General features: G+C 26.7%; 2 protein-coding genes and 5 non-coding genes across 11 annotated transcripts in view; 2 read left to right on the top strand and 5 right to left on the bottom strand.

Annotated features, from left to right (window-relative positions):
• REPTOR (repressed by TOR) overlaps nt 1-1,945 on the top strand; it is a 57,084-nt gene extending 55,139 nt beyond the window's left edge. For all 4 annotated transcript variants that reach the window (XM_065500259.1, XM_065500212.1, XM_065500169.1 and 1 more), the window contains one exon: nt 1,800-1,945. In XM_065500259.1, coding sequence (XP_065356331.1) covers nt 1,800-1,906 — 107 coding nt within the window. In that variant the 3' untranslated portion in view covers nt 1,907-1,945. The remainder of the gene's footprint in view (nt 1-1,799) is intronic.
• An 11,343-nt stretch (nt 1,946-13,288) lies between these two features.
• LOC135949641 (U6 spliceosomal RNA) lies at nt 13,289-13,395 on the bottom strand. The gene has a single exon (XR_010575892.1). It is a non-coding gene; the product is annotated as a U6 spliceosomal RNA (small nuclear RNA).
• A 693-nt stretch (nt 13,396-14,088) lies between these two features.
• Nucleotides 14,089-14,195, bottom strand: LOC135949640 (U6 spliceosomal RNA). Its single transcript, XR_010575891.1, has one exon. It is a non-coding gene; the product is annotated as a U6 spliceosomal RNA (small nuclear RNA).
• A 725-nt stretch (nt 14,196-14,920) lies between these two features.
• On the bottom strand, nt 14,921-15,027 carry LOC135949639 (U6 spliceosomal RNA). The gene has a single exon (XR_010575890.1). It is a non-coding gene; the product is annotated as a U6 spliceosomal RNA (small nuclear RNA).
• Nucleotides 15,028-15,460: 433 nt separating this feature from the next.
• On the bottom strand, nt 15,461-15,567 carry LOC135949637 (U6 spliceosomal RNA). Its single transcript, XR_010575888.1, has one exon. It is a non-coding gene; the product is annotated as a U6 spliceosomal RNA (small nuclear RNA).
• Nucleotides 15,568-16,300: 733 nt separating this feature from the next.
• Esyt2 (extended synaptotagmin-like protein 2) overlaps nt 16,301-17,605 on the bottom strand; it is a 31,623-nt gene continuing 30,318 nt past the window's right edge. For both annotated transcript variants that reach the window (XM_065500089.1, XM_065500053.1), the window contains exon 11: nt 16,301-16,756. In XM_065500089.1, coding sequence (XP_065356161.1) covers nt 16,670-16,756 — 87 coding nt within the window. In that variant the 3' untranslated portion in view covers nt 16,301-16,669. The remainder of the gene's footprint in view (nt 16,757-17,605) is intronic.
• On the top strand, nt 17,392-17,498 carry LOC135949636 (U6 spliceosomal RNA). Its single transcript, XR_010575887.1, has one exon. It is a non-coding gene; the product is annotated as a U6 spliceosomal RNA (small nuclear RNA).

Raw genomic sequence — 17,605 nt, 5'->3', positions numbered from 1 at the left:
ATGAATAACGAATTGTAATTGTAAAAAGTTATTTCCATAAGTATGAACATTTTACTGTATCACTTTGTAAAATTCAAGTAGCTTTTCCACGTAATCAGGCTCCTTCAGAGACCGAATTTAATCGCATTGAGGCTCTCGGTTCGGTAGCTGACAGTCGACCAAAACAATACACTTTGTAAAATTCAAGTAGCTTTTCCACGTAATCAGGCTCCTTCAGAGACCGAATTTAATCGCATTGAGGCTCTCGGTTCGGTAGCTGACAGTCGACCAAAACAATACACTTGGCTGTAATGAGTAAAACATTGCCGCTGTACAGCAAGGTATTGAGAATGAGCTTTAAAACGAAAAATTATACGGCCGGGATATTTCTCATGCAACAATTGAATTGTTTGGTCACCAGAGGTAGATCTTCATCAGCTAGAGGGCGCAACAGCCTCACAGCCGGCCAAATAATTCACTTGTTACATGAGAAATTTCCCGGTCGCGTAATTTCTCGATTTGGCTATGTTAATTGGCAGCCTAGTTCTTGTTATTTAATGCTGCTTGACTATTTTCTCTGGGGACATTTGAAAGACATTTCATGCATTGCAAATTCAAATTCCGAGCTATATTGACAAGATAAACGAAGCGTCTTTGAAAATGTGATTTAACATTTTGGCCGACATTTTATGCAATTATTAATTTCCATATTTCTTTACATTGTTATCAATAAAACTGAATCTGTCAAATAAAAAACAAGCCAATTTATAATTCATAACCTCAAATTTGCCCAACCTTTATTTAAATATTAAAAAAAATGTTTAATTTGAACCCCCAAATGCATTATTAAGGGTTATTTTTATGCAAATAATGTATCTATTTAGTCATTATTTGCATATTGAGATAAATATAAAGATAGATGGATAATAGCAGTCAAAATTCTAAAGAAAATATGGAGGGAGGGTGTATGCTTGATAGATCATGAGATAAATATATCTTGTAGATAGAAATTGATAATCCCCCTAAAGCGAATCAATATTTCATATGAAATATGTTCCCTATTCCCATTTTTCGTTCATGGGCTTTGTTCTCCTAAAAAAATTCTCCATGTTGTGAAATTTTTCTATGGAATTTTGTAAACAATAAACAGCTGTTACGAACAAAATCAACTATTGTGAATGAAATTTCATGGGAATATCATGATATCAATTTTTCCTTCAAGGGAAATGAATATTTATATGGGAACATAAATTTCACATGTTTTTCACTATAGTGGTGAATATTTTACATGAAATATGTTCCATTTTCCCATTTTTCGTTCAATAACTTTGTTCACGTGAGAAAATTCTCCATGTTGACAAATTTTTCCATGGAATTTTGTAAACAATAAACAGCTGTTACGAACAAAATCAACTATTGTGACTGAAAAGTTCATGGGAATATTACGATAGCAATTTGCCTTCAAGGAATTAAATATTTCATGGGAACATAAATTTCAAATGATATTGCCGATAGGGGTGAAAATTCCTGTAAATTCTGTAAGTCTGCCTTTTTAGAAAAGTAATACAGCAAATTTTTAATAGAAATTTTGTAAGACTCCTAAAATTCGATTTAATTTCAAGCTTAAAAAACTTTTCAAACATTTTATACCTAAAATTTGTTTAAAAAAAATAAGTTGTTCAATATTTTAGTACTGATTATAAATTAATTTTCAATATTTCTAACAAATTAAGATGAAGGTAGGGAATCGTTTTGTTTTATTTGCCATTTTATATTCACATTTTTAATAATTCTATTTATTTTTCTTTTTGTCGTTACAGGAGGTTTAGCTATTGCTGGCGGTAGCACCGATTTTGTAAATAAAGTTTTGGAAAATGTGAAAAATGGCCAACCCACAGGTGGTTTGGAAGAACTCAGAAATACCTAAACATTTAAAAACGACTTTAAAATTAAAAAAAAAACGAAACCAAGTTTAAACTAAAACCAATACAAAGATGAAACACTGCAACACAAGAGGCAAAATATATTTTTTAAAAATATAAATGAAAAATAAAGAAAATAAAAAAAAATAATAAAGAAAACGAGAAAGTATATAAAACCAAGTAAGAAACAACAATAATAATAATACAAAATGAAATCATAATAATAATAATATTAACATTTTTGTAAAATGCTACCAGTTTTACCTGTTTTTATTATAAAAGAAAAAATTGTATAAAACTAAAGTTTATTGATTATTTTCTGTTTTAGTTTTATGATTTTAAGCATTTGTTTGTTAAGTTAAGTTTTTCTTTCTGCTACTATGTTATTTTTAAATATAAAAACTTTTTTAAAGAAAAGAAAAGGAAATTGAAACTAGAATTGTAAACATTCTATATTAATTTTCTATTAGTTTGTTAGTTAAGACCCTGGAAATGTTGGATTTTTATAAACTATAGTTTTTATTAATTTAATTTTATTTTTTTTATGAAATATATTTTTTGTTAATGTTTTGTTACTGGTAAACAAGACTTTTGTTTATAAAAAAAGGGGTCATTTAGTTTATTTTATATTAATTTGTTTATTTCTTTTTTTAATAAATACTTTTAAATAAACTATACTGTTCTATATGGTTACTGTTTAAGTTTTATATAAGAAAAAAAACCTAAAGAATTGAAAAAAAACAAAAATTGTGAAAGAAAGTTTTCAAAACTGAAACAAATCTTTTTTTTATAATAAAAACATCATTATAACGCACTAAATGTTTCTTTAATCCCCTAATTATTATTAAATATATAATAAACATATATATTCTATTTATATATGTTAAAACTAATATTTAAAAATACTTATACTTTTATATAATTTTTAATTATACTTATAAACATTATACAAACTATGTTTATTCTTACTTTTACTTTTAATTTAAATATTGTTTTGTTTTTGAAATATTTTTTGCAAGCGAATGTATAGAAAAACAATACAAAAACCCATTTATGAAATACATACATATTTTTACAAGGTGATATATTTTTTAATTTTTTTTCTATTATTTTTTAAGTTTAATTCTATTAATTTCTTTATATTTTATGCTTTATATTTAAGTTTAAAATTATCTACGAAGAGAAAAACAAACAAAATTACCTACACTTATTATAACTTTATTATATAATTTTTCTAAATAAACCAACCCATATTTAATACGTAAAATATCAAAGAAAAAAAAAACTAAAAAAAACCTGTATAATTTTATTTGATTTTGATATTTTTTTTTTTGACTTTAAATCTTGAATTTAGCTTTTTGTTTCGAATTTAGTTTTGGTTTTAATAGAAATTAATTGTTTTAAATCATTTGGTTTGTTTATTTTAAACAAAATTTTTATTTTGAGTGAGAAAAGTGTTCATTTAGTAGCGTAAACCGAATTACCGTACTCAAATAAGAAAATTACGATCGATTTTACTCCATATCATATGCGGTAATTCGGCCCCAGGATTTGTAGATTTCTTTTTAGTTTTTCTTGAATATTTCAAGGCTTACAAATAAATAGTTGCCTTTAGTTTTAACCATAGAGAAATACACATAGAAAAATTATTCAAAATAATCACACATACGAGTGTTGTTTTTCTTTTTATATAGATTTTTTTACTAATAAATTCTAACCTCTTAGATTTTTGATAACCCAGTTAGGTGTTTGACCTGAGAGTATCCGATCTATGTATGTGCATTTCTCTATGGCTTCAGCATACATATTTCTTTAATTATCTTTTAATAATTCCGAATTTTAGCAGTTTGAGCAGCCATTCGAGCAGTGTCAAGAAACCTTTTTTTATTTCATATCGAAATATATTGAACAGTATCAATTTTTTAGATTTATTTTCGTTGTCCAATATCTTAAAATTCTTTATAGTTCTGGCATTCCATTTCTTTCTAATTTTATTGTTGTTGCTTCAACAGTTCCTAAGCTTTCTAGAGTTCTTTCCGCTGTCGCTGAGTTGACAGTATATGGGAACGATTTTTATTGTAATGTGCTGTCTTAGGATTCAATGTATTTTTTTGTTTGTTTAACCCTCCGGCGAGTGAGAAGGTCCCTGGAGACATTTTTCATTTTCAAACTGAAATTATTCCTTGATGGTCCGCCCCCCCCCACATGTACTCCAAGGAAATTTTATCTAGAATCGTTTAAAAAAAAGTCAAAGCAATCCGACCAATAGTTTAGTTTCTATTGAGATTTAAATGTGTTTAGTACGGGAATGTGTGAAAAGGTACTTGTACTGTGGACCTTGTACTCCGTAGGGTTAAAGCCAATCTTAGGTTACTGAAAAAAGTTCAACAAAAATATTTACTGTATTTGACGAAGAAAAATTAACACAATTAGCATGAGCTAAAACATTTCCTTGTCAATCTGCTATTTAAAAGTTCTATGCACGACCTGGGCGGAATAAAATATAAATTCCAAGAGATGCTTTGTTGGATTCTCTTAATTTGTTTCCTTTATATTCGTTTCTTAATGATTAAGTCGTTATTGAACTTTCTGTCAGCTTTGAAACAATTTGTATTTCCTGGTCACATGTAGCTCTATTAAAATGTTTGTATAATTTGTATTCTATTGTTTTTGAATGGTTTGAAATTTTGCTGAAGTATTCGTCTTTTATCTTCATTGCAAACTAAGAAACAAAACCATTTTAAAAGGTTAGGTTGTCACACAATTCCATTCCGATCGAAAGTGGAATTAATTCCGTATTTCTCTTCTTCAGAAAAAGTAAAACGAAAATTGCTTTCGAAATAAAACCTCTTTCAGTTTTCAAAGTGAAATTGAAAATCTCATTGTAATTATTTGTTTTTCTAAAATTTCTGAACCAAAAACTTCATTCAGTTCAATTCAGAAATACAGAATTATTAAATATTTTTAGAATTAATAAATAACACGGATTCTGAAGAATATAAAACGAAATCAAACGGAACAGAAACTACGGAATTAAAAACATTCCGAATGAAATGTGTGACAGGCCAGTATGATTTCTTCTTCTTCTCCTCCACTTGTTAACTTTATCGACGGACACCTTTATTTTATAAATTCTACATTTTTCGTTTGTTTAATGATTTTAAAGGTTTCTAAGAAAATCATTCAGGCATGTGATGAAAAACAATCGTTTTCAAAACTGAAATCAATCTCTAAAACGATTTAGGTGTGATGAATTTCAATTGATTTCATATTCCATTTTTATTTCATTCCGAATCATTTTTATAGCTAAAAGCAACTCTGCATTTGTTTACCTTAATTAATGTGAAAATTAAATTTCGATAACTTCCCTTTGAAGCATATTTGGATTATGAAACGATTCAAACGAAATTGAAATCGTTTTTGCATCTAAATCGTTTTTCATCACATACCTGATTAACTCCGCGATAGAAACATTATTCCATAATGTATACATTTTAATTATGCTATTACTACTAATAAAAATCCTGATGTAAAATTTTTAAAATAACTTTTTTTTCATAAAAAATTAACATTTTAAAAGGGGAAGGAAACACTTTAAAGATATAATTTAAAACTAATGGCTTGTTTTAACAAGAACTCCATTCCATAAAACAGAAATTACTGTGGATCAACATTCCAATTAGAAATTTCTGAAATATAAAATTCTGAAACATAATTGGAAATTTCTGAAATTCAATTAGAAATTTCTGAAATTTAATTGGAAATTTCTGAAATATAAATGGAAATTGTGATATATAATTGGAAATTTCTGAAATACAATTGGAAATGGTGTAGTTTTTATATTTCAAGGTTTATATTCAAATTTTACTTTCCTTTAATATCCTAGATTTAAATTTTAATAATTTTATGAGACATTTCTCTTACAACGAAAAAAACTTCTTGATTTCTGCTAACTATTTTTCAATTATTTGTGATTTCAATCCAAACATTTTTTGTTTTCTGGTTCCTTTGCTTTCAATTATTTGTTATTTCAATCAAAATTTATTTAATTCTTTACACATGTATGTATTTAAAGCATTATTTAACGCAACGTATTGTGTTCATTATTCAAAATTTATTAGATTTTTAATTAAATTACAAATTTAGTTTGCTTTTTTAAAAAATTACAATATTTAGGCTTAAAATTTTCAATATAAAACAAAGAAAAGTTAATTTACTGATACTCTTCTAAAATGTATTGTAACTTAAAGGGCAATGAAACGAAATTTTCAAAATTATTTTGAAAATTAAAACTGTTTAAACAAATCTAGATTTGTTTAACTAATTAAACTTGAAAGAAAAAATGTAACAATTATGTAATAAACAAGTGATTTAAGTAACAGAGTTTAAAACTAAATTAAGTTATAAACTTAATAAAAAAAAAACGAAAATGAAATGGTTTATTTGGATAAAAATTAAAAGATTAAATTTGAAATGACAGTGAAACGAATTAGTTTGTAGGTTAGTTTTTATAACAAATTATTTTCTTGTTAAAATTGTTCATATTGTAAATGTTTGAAAATTATAATTTTTTTTGAATTAAAAAAGAATGTAAACAAAAAGTTAAGAATTACATTTTATTAGGATTTTTTTAAATTGAAATGTATATGAATTGTTTATTAAAATTAAGGGGTTTTCAAAGATATTTTTTTTTTAATTTAAAATGTATTACAATAAATGACATTAAAGGTTCGAAAGAGTTCTTAATTCCATTTCCAAAATTAAATTTTATCTCTTAACAATTCCATTACCACCTGTCTATACTTGACAAATATTCATCATAACAATAAATGACATTTGTTGTCAAGACAAAGCAAAAGTACTAACAATTTTATCATAACAAAGCAATAATACTAATAAATGGAGACTATAGCTGATAATTTTTTATCTAGACAACCATTTTGAAGTTTATTATGATAAAAATTTATCAGTTATAACCAGGGGGTTAACCCTGGAAAGATAATCATATTCTGACATACGTCAAAGATAATCATATGTAAAATTTACGAATTTCTCGAAATCAATTTATCGCCAAATTTTAATTTGAATAAATCGATAGTTGCGGTCGTATTATGGCACCCAGCGCTATTCATACAAAAAATCATTGATCATGGTTGGGAAAACTATCTGTAACGCGAGCTACGGCTTCATTTTTGAATAAATAAAGTCCTATGATTCTAACAGTGTTGCATTTTTCTGTATATAATGGAGTCTGTATGGTCTGTTGTGGATTGGTGTCACTCCATATAAGGCAATTTTATTTAATAACAAACCCGTTAAGCCAATGAGCCTTGCCCCTGAACACAATTTTGTGGCACGAATCGATTTAGATAATTTGGTAGCGTTGTTAAAGAGTCAATCTATTCATGATGATTTGCCAGAGTATCCTGATCAAAAAAATTACAGTTCGTTTGACAGTTAACCCTTTCGTAAGTTCTATTGGGCTTAAAAATACCATTTTTGATTTAAATTATTAAAAATTTAATCATTCAAAGGTTGAATGAATTCCATTCTGAATTAATTATATTTAAATAAAAGCCTTTGAATGAAGCTAAAGTTTTAGTTGTTTTTAATGGATTTCTGGAATGAATTGCGAATATTTTTTTAATCCGAATTAAGATTTAAGTGAATTATGCTCAAATTGAATTCTATAATTCGAAGCTCTGATTGTAATTAGTATTTTTTATTTCAAATTTGAAATGAAAACTTAATTTTGAGGGAGTTTTATTTTGAATATTTTTTTTTTATTTGGAAACGAATTAAACAGTGGCCAAGTACTGAAAGAGTTTAATTCCTGAGGGATTTGAGCGATTTTCAAACCAACTGCACTGAATTTCATTCCGATCGATCCGTATTTTGATTCTTCAGAAAAATTAAAACGAAAAATATTTTCTGAATGAAACCACTTTCTATTTTCTAAATGGAATTGATATCTGTTTGTAATTACAGGTTTTTCCCAAAATTTTTAATCAATTTTGTTACCAAAAACATCACTTTTGTTTTAATATACAAAACGTTGACAAATTAAAATCGGAAAAACAAATATTTTTGGATTTAAAAAAAATCCAACGGAATCTAAAGATGCTAAAATTAAATCGATCCTAACGAATTGTGTGTCAGACCTGATAAAATCTTTGGGGAATTAACAATATCAAACGGAATGCGAAGAATAATATCTATCGGAATAATTATAAGGCATAGAAACTCTTCCGACCAACATGTGTGTTATAGAACCTGGGTATTGAAAATATGTTTTAATTTCTAAAGTATATTTAAACTTTTTTTTAATAAAATCTTTAGTAACACCCTTATTATAAACAAATCTATGATTTTTAATTAAAAACTATTTCAAAAAAGAAATTAGCACGCAAGTTCCTGTAAAAATGTACAAAAATTTTTAAAAATTTAATGGTTTATTAAGAAAAACAAAATTGAATGTGAAATCAAATTATAAAAAGAATAAGTATAAATAAGTTCAAATTCATAGTTAAGAAATTAATTTAGGATTTACAAACAAATTGAAATGAAAGAAAATAAAATAAAATTTCTGGGGAAAATGAAAACACAGCTGATGACCCTATGAATATTTCCAAACTCATAACCTAGACCGTTATTCGGTCATCGTTATTGCTAGTCGGGAGGTAAATGTCAGTTGAAGAAAATCAATCTGATTTGGTCCATCTATAATTCGATTTTTTGTGTGCCCGCATATGAAAATGTCACCAGACTGTGAAAATATTTGAAAACTGGGGAATATATTTGAAATCTAATTAAAAGAAAATGTCAACGAATAAAGACACACTTAAATGGAATACAAATGTAATAGAAAAAGTGGCAATTTAAACAAATTAAAAATAAAGTGAAAAAAATTGATTTTTTTAAATAGCTGAACCAATTTAATGGACTTACAAACAAATGGTAAACAGAGCTGATTATTGGCTTAAACTATTTCCATATTTATTAAAAAAATTGTAATTAATCAATTGTTAATGATTTGTATAACAAATTACAAATAGTGGGGTTATAAATTTGTATTAACAAAGTGAGGTTATAAATTTTTGATGATAAAAAAAGTGAGGTTATAATTTTAATATATTGGCTCGTTAGCCGTTTGTTTAAATAAAACCAATATTTCCCTCCTCTTCTTGAAATTTAAAACAAGACTAAAAGAAAAGAAACAAAAATACATTTTATGCTTAAGGGAACATTTTAATAAAGAATTTAATTAAATAATTATTTAAAACCCAAAAGCCATTTTTCAATAATAACAAAAAGAAAAACATAAAATATACATTAATAACTGGTATCAAAATTAATTTTAAATAATTATAAAACCAACAAATTATTTATAAGATAAAAATAAAACACAATTGAAAAGAAAAAACATAAAAAATTGACCAAAAAAATGACGAGATATTTAAAGCAGGGTCACAAATTGACCGGTAAGGAAAAACAGAAAACAGACGAACAAAAAATTACAAATTATAAATGTTTAAATGTGCTTTAAATTAATGTGCTTCATTAAAAAATTTATTTATTTATTTATATACAAAACAAAATTTACATAAAAATAAAAATATTACTTACATACATACTAAACTTACAGTTTAAGAAATAATATTTAATATTAATAATTATAAATTACAAAGAAGTTATATAAATTGTTGAAAAACAAAATAATATTTATGGAAATTTCAAATACATATAAAATGCGATAAAACCTGCCCTCCAAACGATTTTGTAAAAGAAAGAAGTTAATTGTGAATTGAAATAAAATCCAAAAATATTGTACAAAATAGGAAGTCGAAATAAGGAAAGATTTTAAATTTATTTTATTTAAGTAAATTTAAAATTTTTGATTTAGTTACCTTTATTATTTATATTTATCTTTATTTATTTAATTCAAAATTTCTAGCACAACCCCAAAAAACTTCTCAAATCTCTACAGCAAATAATCTCTAGGTTTTAAATCATTAAAAACATCCTTAGGGTATTAACTGATAGAAAATCTGGCAAATGATTTTCAATATTGTTCCTCACAACATCCCTGATTTCGTGAATTATTTTTACTTGTCTAAAATTTACTTTAAACTGCGACTTTTAAATTAAAATAAAGCATAATTTTACTTTAAACAATTTTTTAAAATTAAAAATAAAATAAAAAAAATATAAACTTAAAAAAAAAATTCATGACCTCAGCAGGAGTTGAACCTGGAACTATGTTTTTAAATGAAAAATAAGAAAATTTAAGATTATACAAATGCTATGGCTTTTATAACCCAGGTTCAAATCCCACAGCAACCATTAATTATTTTTTTTAATTTTATATTTTTGTGAATATTTTTATTAATTAATTTTTATTATTTTATTAAATATTACTATAACTTGCTTTATAAAAAGTCATTAAATATATCCATAGGTTATTTACTGCTAAACAATATGGGAAATATTGGATTAAAAATGAGGGATTATTTACTATGATATGTTGCCATCTTTCTGGCAACATATGGATTCAGAGCCAAAAGAACTGTTCATATTTTGAGGCTAAGAACGAATCAAGCCAATTTTGGATACTCTGTTCCAAAGTCAAGCGTATCCCAGACAGAGCGCGGTCTTCTTTTATAAAGTTTTTAACAGGTATTCCGGACAGGCGTTTTTCGGACAATTCTCGCTTCAATCTAATCAGCTGTATTTGTTACAAGTTCCCTGTAATAGTCTGGCTAGATTTCAGCAGCTCATAATAGATAGAAACCATTTACTAGCACTATATACAGACTATATCCTTAGCTCCATGGATATTTGGCTTTGGTGTTGATATGGCTGGTTGGCCGGGTTTCACATTCAATCTCTTATGCTTTGGGTAATTGTAATGGATCCATTTTTCATCGCAAATAATGATTCGGTGAAAAAATTATTTTCTTTTATAAAGTTGATGAAGCATTTCAGACATGCAAAATCATCTTTCAAGGTCTCTCGGCTTCAATTCGTATGGTACCCAATTTCCCAGCTTTTGGTGAATCCTGCTTCTTACAAACGTTTTGAAATTGCTGCTTGAGTAGCTCCCAATGATTTAGCAAGCTCTTGTTGAGTTTGACAACAAACTTCGTGGAGTAATGTCTCCAATTCGTGTCAAAATCTACACTTCTGAAGCGCACAATCCATATATCGCAAGTTGTAACCGATGAAGCACATTCGCCATAAGTCTTTTTCAAATTAATGAAAGGCCTATCGAAGCCATTGTCCGCGAGCATCCGAATGACTCTGGCTGAACTCATTCTCAATTTGATCGATGGTCTGGGTTATGTTGGCTTTATGGGCTGCTGTGGTTTTAGGCTTATTCGCATAGGCCTGCGACTTAAGGAAACCCCACAAGAAAAAGTAAATCGGGGTCAAATCAAACGATCTCGGTGGCCAGTTCACATTATCACCATGTCAGGTGACCATGCCCTCAAATCAAAAAAATGTACAATTAAAGCAGAAATAACTCTGTTATCATGAAGCGATATTAAGCACCAGTAACAGTCACTGCTTGACCAGTCTCATTTTCAAATAAGTATGGTCCAATGATCGCTCCAGTCCAAAATGCGCTCCAAAACGTGAAATGTTGTGGAAGTATTGGTTTCTTTGCATATCACATGAATGTTCTCTGAACCCCAAAATCCGCTATTTGTAGGATATACAAAGCTACCAAGTTGCAAATGTGTTTCATAGCTTAGGAAGATGTTCAAACCTGTGGCCGCCAAACTTTCATTATTCCTGAAATTTTTTTCAAAAATCATACCCTAAACTGTAATTTTATTTCTTGGTTAGAATCTCTTGGATGTACAAATGGCGGCAAATTCAAATTGTGTGTCAATTTTGGCTCACTCGTTTTTTAAACTGCTGTTTTATTTTTTGGTTAGCAACACTTGACTGCACAAATGGCGGCAAATTAAAATTTTGTGTCAATTTTGGGTCACTAGTTATTTAAATTGCTGCTTATAAATCAAAATATGCAATAATTTAGCATTGAATCGATTTTATAAAATTTATTTTGAAAAATATGCGTCTTATTACAAGAAAAAAATAAAAAAAAAATTATAAAAAAATCATGACCTCAACAGGGATTGAACCTAGGACCCAATATATAAATGAGAACTAATGAACTACCAGAGCTATTGCTTTTACAACCTAGGTTCGAATCCTACAGCAAGCAGTAAGATTTTTTTATTTCTTAATTTTATATTTTTTTTGTTTTTTTTTAAATTTATTAATAACGTTTTTTAAAAAAATCATTCTTTTCTTGCGACTTCCTATTAAACCAAATTTTTTACACCAATTGTACTGAGCTTCAGCTACTTATTTCATAATTAACAATATACCAAAAATAAAAAAAGGTTTTTGAAATCTTAAAATAACAAATATCAAAAATCAAATATATATAAACTCTATAAAGAAATACAAAAATTACAAACAAACATAAATTTGGAAAATAAACTACCTCAAAACATACAAAAAAATTAAATAAAAAAATTTAATAATAAAAAACACAAGGAAATTATTTATATTAAAATATAAACTAACAAATAAACATAAAATACATTATTAAAATGTAAAAACTTAAAAATATTTTTGTATATAATTTAATGTGATAATTTTGTTGATTTTTTGTTTGTTTTAATAATTCAAAGAAAAAAATCAATAAAAATAAAACAAAACTCTTAACTTAACTTGAATGGAAAATTCCATAATAAAAACTGTTAATGTTTTTTTTTTCAATTTATTTTTAAAAGTTAAACAAACAAAACATTTAAAATTAAATACATACTACAATACTGTGTTGGAAAAAATTATAAATTTTTATTAATTTTAAGATTTATTAAATAAGAACAAAAACAAACAAATAATACACTTACACACAATTTATGTAATAAAATATTTAAATACTTATACATACATTTAAAAAACCAACAAAAAAAGAGTTTCATTGTAAAAACATTTAAAAATTATATATTTAAAGCAAAAGAAAATACAAATAAAACAGAGTAATAAAAAAAACTGGGAATAAAAACAAATGTCTTTTTTATTCCAATTTTATGTAAGTAAATTTAAAGGGATTAGAGGAGCTCCATGTTCTACCATCTAAGAAAATTTCATATTCGTGCATGAACTGACACTCGCATTTGCTAACTTTTGAAATTTTTTCCGATAAAATTTTTGTCAGTTTATCAGTTTAGTTTAATTAAAATCATCCCACCAGCTGCTTTGCGTTTTAATGAGTTCTCGATCAATTGTTCATATACCGACCAACTTATTGGGTCAAAATTTGTTCACTTTTAAAAGAGAGATGTTTAAGAAAATTTTTACAAAAAAATGTGGAACGCTTCACGATTTTGCGTGTCATCCTTGCGCAGGGGCCATGCTAATCTTCTCTGTATCGTTCCAATTTTAGTATATGTTCTGCCGAAGCAAGAACGAGGTTAGCTATTTAAATGTAGTATTTGTACGTACATTTTAACAAAAAAGAAAATGAGAATTTTAAAATGAAAATAAACCACACAAATGTGCATTCATATCAAACAAATACGGAGTTAGTAGAAAATCTTAAAAGTAGATAGAGATAATAAAACCACCCTTTCTTATAGGCACACACGAGTTTATTACACTTGAAACTGGTTAAACAAATGCAAGACATTGAAGAATAAATAGAAATGTACTTTGAGGAACACATGAAGTGCTTTGGATATATACTAATTTCAGGGTAAATTATTGTCAAATGTTTTAAACGTAATAGTCCCTCGTGTCTTGTGAAAAAGAAACACATCATTGTGTTAAAAAAAATGTCAGTGAAATTTACTTTAGGAAAGTAAATTTCAGGAATTAGGACTCCATTAAGTACTGTTTATTCAATAATTTCTCATAAAATTAAATAAAGAGATAATAATCATCTAATTTTATTTAAATAATATCAAAATACAGACATCCAAACAATTTTGAATGGGCAAAATTATTGAATAAATCGAAATTAATGATAACCTTCATAGAGGGAATGAAATTAAAATAGTAATTGGGTTACCAAAGGCCATATAATAAAGTTGTAAAATGTCAACACATTTTTTTAGGTACTAAATTTTTTTTAATAGAGAGATGTTCAAGAAAATTTTTACAAAAAAATGTGGAACGCTTCACGATTTTGCGTGTCATCCTTGCGCAGGGGCCATGCTAATCTTCTCTGTATCGTTCCAATTTTAGTATATGTTCTGCCGAAGCAAGAACAAAGTTACATATTTAAATGTAGTATTTGTACGTACATTTTAACAAAAAAGAAAATGAGAATTTTAAAATGAAAATAAACCACACAAATGTGCATTCATATCAAACAAATACGGAGTAGGTAGAAAATCCTAAAAGTAGCTAGAGATCACAAGGTCTGTATTATAAAACCACCCTTTTTAGAGGCACACATATTACACTTGAAACTGGTTAAACAAATGCAAGACATTAAAGAATAAATAATTATCAAATGTTTTAATCGCACTAGACCCATCATGTCTTGTGAAAAAGAAACACATAATTTTGATAAAAAAAATGTCAATGTATTTTACTCTAGGAAAGGAATTATCAGGAATTAGGACTTCATTCAGTACTATTTTTATTCCATAATTTCTCATAAAATTATATTATGAAAAAAATTCCCTGGGAGATTTTTCCCTATTCAAATTCAATGTTAAAAATAAGAAAAGGAAATAAACTCTCGAACTCGCGAATTTTTTTCATAATTGGTCTGATAATATCAAAATACAGACATCCAAACTATTTTGAATGGGCAAAATTATTGAATAAATTGAAATTATTGCTGATAATGATAACCTTCCTAGAGGGAATGAAATTAAAATAGTGATTGGGTTTCCAAAAGCCATCATAGAGTTGTAAAATTTCGATACTTCCGATGACTACTCAATACATTTTTTGGTACTCAATGTTCAAGAAAATTTTTACAAAAAAATGTGGAACGCTTCACGATTTTGCGTGTCATCCTTGCGCAGGGGCCATGCTAATCTTCTCTGTATCGTTCCAATTTTAGTATATGTTCTGCCGAAGCAAGAACAAAGGCAAATATTTAAATGTAGTATTTGTACGTACATTTTAACGAAAAAGAAAATGAGAATTTTAAAATGAAAATAAAACACACAAATGTGCATTAATTTGAAACAAATACGAAGCAGAATATCTTAAAAGTAACTAGAGATTACAAGGTCTATATTATAAAACCACCCTTTTTTAGAGACACAATGCAAGGCATTGAAGAATAAATAGATAAACCTTTAACTAGGGATGTGTGGTTTACCCGCAATTTACATTTTTTATTTTTTTAGTTTCATAGATCATAATTTAAACCGTTTATTGAGCAGCAATGTGTAAAATTTACCTTGAAAATGTTGTGCTGTTGTTTAATAGAAAGAGGTTTTAAGAAAATTTGTATAAAAATTTATGTTGAACATGTGTCAATGATACGAATAGGCTCAAGAAAATTTTCACAAAAAAATGTGGAACGCTTCACGATTTTGCGTGTCATCCTTGCGCAGGGGCCATGCTAATCTTCTCTGTATCGTTCCAATTTTAGTATATGTTCTGCCGAAGCAAGAACAAAGTTGTCTATTTCAATGTTCTATTTGTACGTACATTTTAACGAAAAAGAATCTGGGAATTATTAACAAATACATTGTTTACATATAAATTATTTATAAAACAGGGTTGTTTATCATATTTGTTAGTGGTGAATTTCTCACCACACAGCTGAGTGGTGTAAATAAACAATGAAGAGTTGTATTTATATTTAATGGTGAGTGCGCATGCTGGGTGATGCCATGTTGGTGTATTTTATAACAAAATAAGTGGTGTGGGGGATCTTGTTGGTTATTTTAAATTAATTTTATTTGAGAAGATAAATTTACTGTTTTAAGATAATATTTAATAAATTTGTAAGTGTTTTAATAAAAAAATATTTAATATTAAGTGAATAATAAAAGGAAATTTTTGTTTTAAAGGACAATAAAGAATTTTATTGTTTTTAAAAACCATATGTAGAATAAAATTTTATATAAAATGTTTTTAGCAAAATAAATTTGCAATTGTTTTAATAAATTATTATCATTTTTGTTGTGGGTTGACATATTTTTTAGACAATTTTGCAATTTGACTTCTGGGCTTTATTTCGTTAGAAAAAGATGAAACATTGCTTCAAAAATTATGAATGAAATCGATTGAAATTACATTAAAACTTTGATTCAAAATTCAGACAAAATAAAGTATTGATAGAACAGAAGAGCATGTTTATATTACCTACGGATAAACAGTTATTATTTAAAGAAAAACACCAGTTTGATTAATTCTTTTTTATTTTAATTTATTTAGTTTTAACATAAATATAGTTTCTTTTATTAATATTTATAAAATTTTACAAAAAGAACTGAAGAATTGTTTAAAATAAAAAGAAAAAAAAACATAGAAAAATAAACTTGTTAAAATAACATACATATATTTTGAGCTATAAACCGTATTTAAAAAAACTAAATACAAATCAATTACTTTTATAAGAAAAATAAGCTGTTGTAAAAAACAATATATTTCTAAGTGTATAAAAAGATAGAGAGAGCTATTAGTATTATATGATTTCTTTTGTTAAGTTGTATCCAAAAATAAAAAGTATATTACGAGATTACAGTATTTATTATTATTCTTTTTCAAATTTAGTCATGTTTATGTTCTGGCTGCAAATCGAACCAAGTTGTTAGGCCTTCCTCAGAGATTTCATTTTCATTAAGGGGAATTTTGAGCTGTGAATATAAGAGAAGAGAATAAATAAAATATGAATATAAAAGTACGAATTTTAAAAATAGAAAATTAAAATGAAAATAATAAATCAATCAACGAATATTTAAAGGGTGTCAGTTTTTCCCTGTGAAAAGGTGCGTTTTAGGGTTATATAAATCGACTTTTGCAATCGAGTACGTTATTTCTACCGTCTTTAACTAAGACTACCGTCTTTTACTCAGACTAAAATTAATTGACATTATATTTTACCAACTAATTAGTTTAAAATTCATTGATAAATTGTCAACATTTTAACACATTTAGTTCAGTTAAGTGATTCCCTTTTCACAAGACAAAATGGGACTAGTACCTTTAAAAAAATGTGACAAATATTTACTTCCAAGTTCGTAGCTAAGGTACTTAATGTGATCTTCAAAGTCAATTCTTCAATGTTTAAACAGTCGCAAATGTAAAATTATTCATTTGTGCATCTGAACAAGGGTGGTTTATAACTTATCGACTTTTATAATTTTTCTACATACTCCCTATTTGTATTTGATATGAATGCACATTTGTGTGGCTTATTTTCATTTAAAAATTCTCATTTTCTTTTTTGTTAAAATGTACATACAAATAGAACATTGAAATATAGAACTTTGTTCTTGCTTCGGCAGAACATATACTAAAATTGGAACGATACAGAGAAGATTAGCATGGCCCCTGCGCAAGGATGACACGCAAAATCGTGAAGCGTTCCACATTTTTTTGTGAACATTTTCTTAAATATCTTTCTATTCATCTTTCATGTAAAAACAAGTAAGATTGTTATATTCGTGAATCTTCAATCTATTAATTGGGATTACGATTAAAAT

The sequence above is a fragment of the Calliphora vicina genome, chromosome 1 (genome assembly GCF_958450345.1).
Source record: "Calliphora vicina chromosome 1, idCalVici1.1, whole genome shotgun sequence".
Classification (NCBI taxonomy): domain Eukaryota; kingdom Metazoa; phylum Arthropoda; class Insecta; order Diptera; family Calliphoridae; genus Calliphora; species Calliphora vicina.
This window is presented reverse-complemented; position numbering and strand designations above follow the sequence as displayed.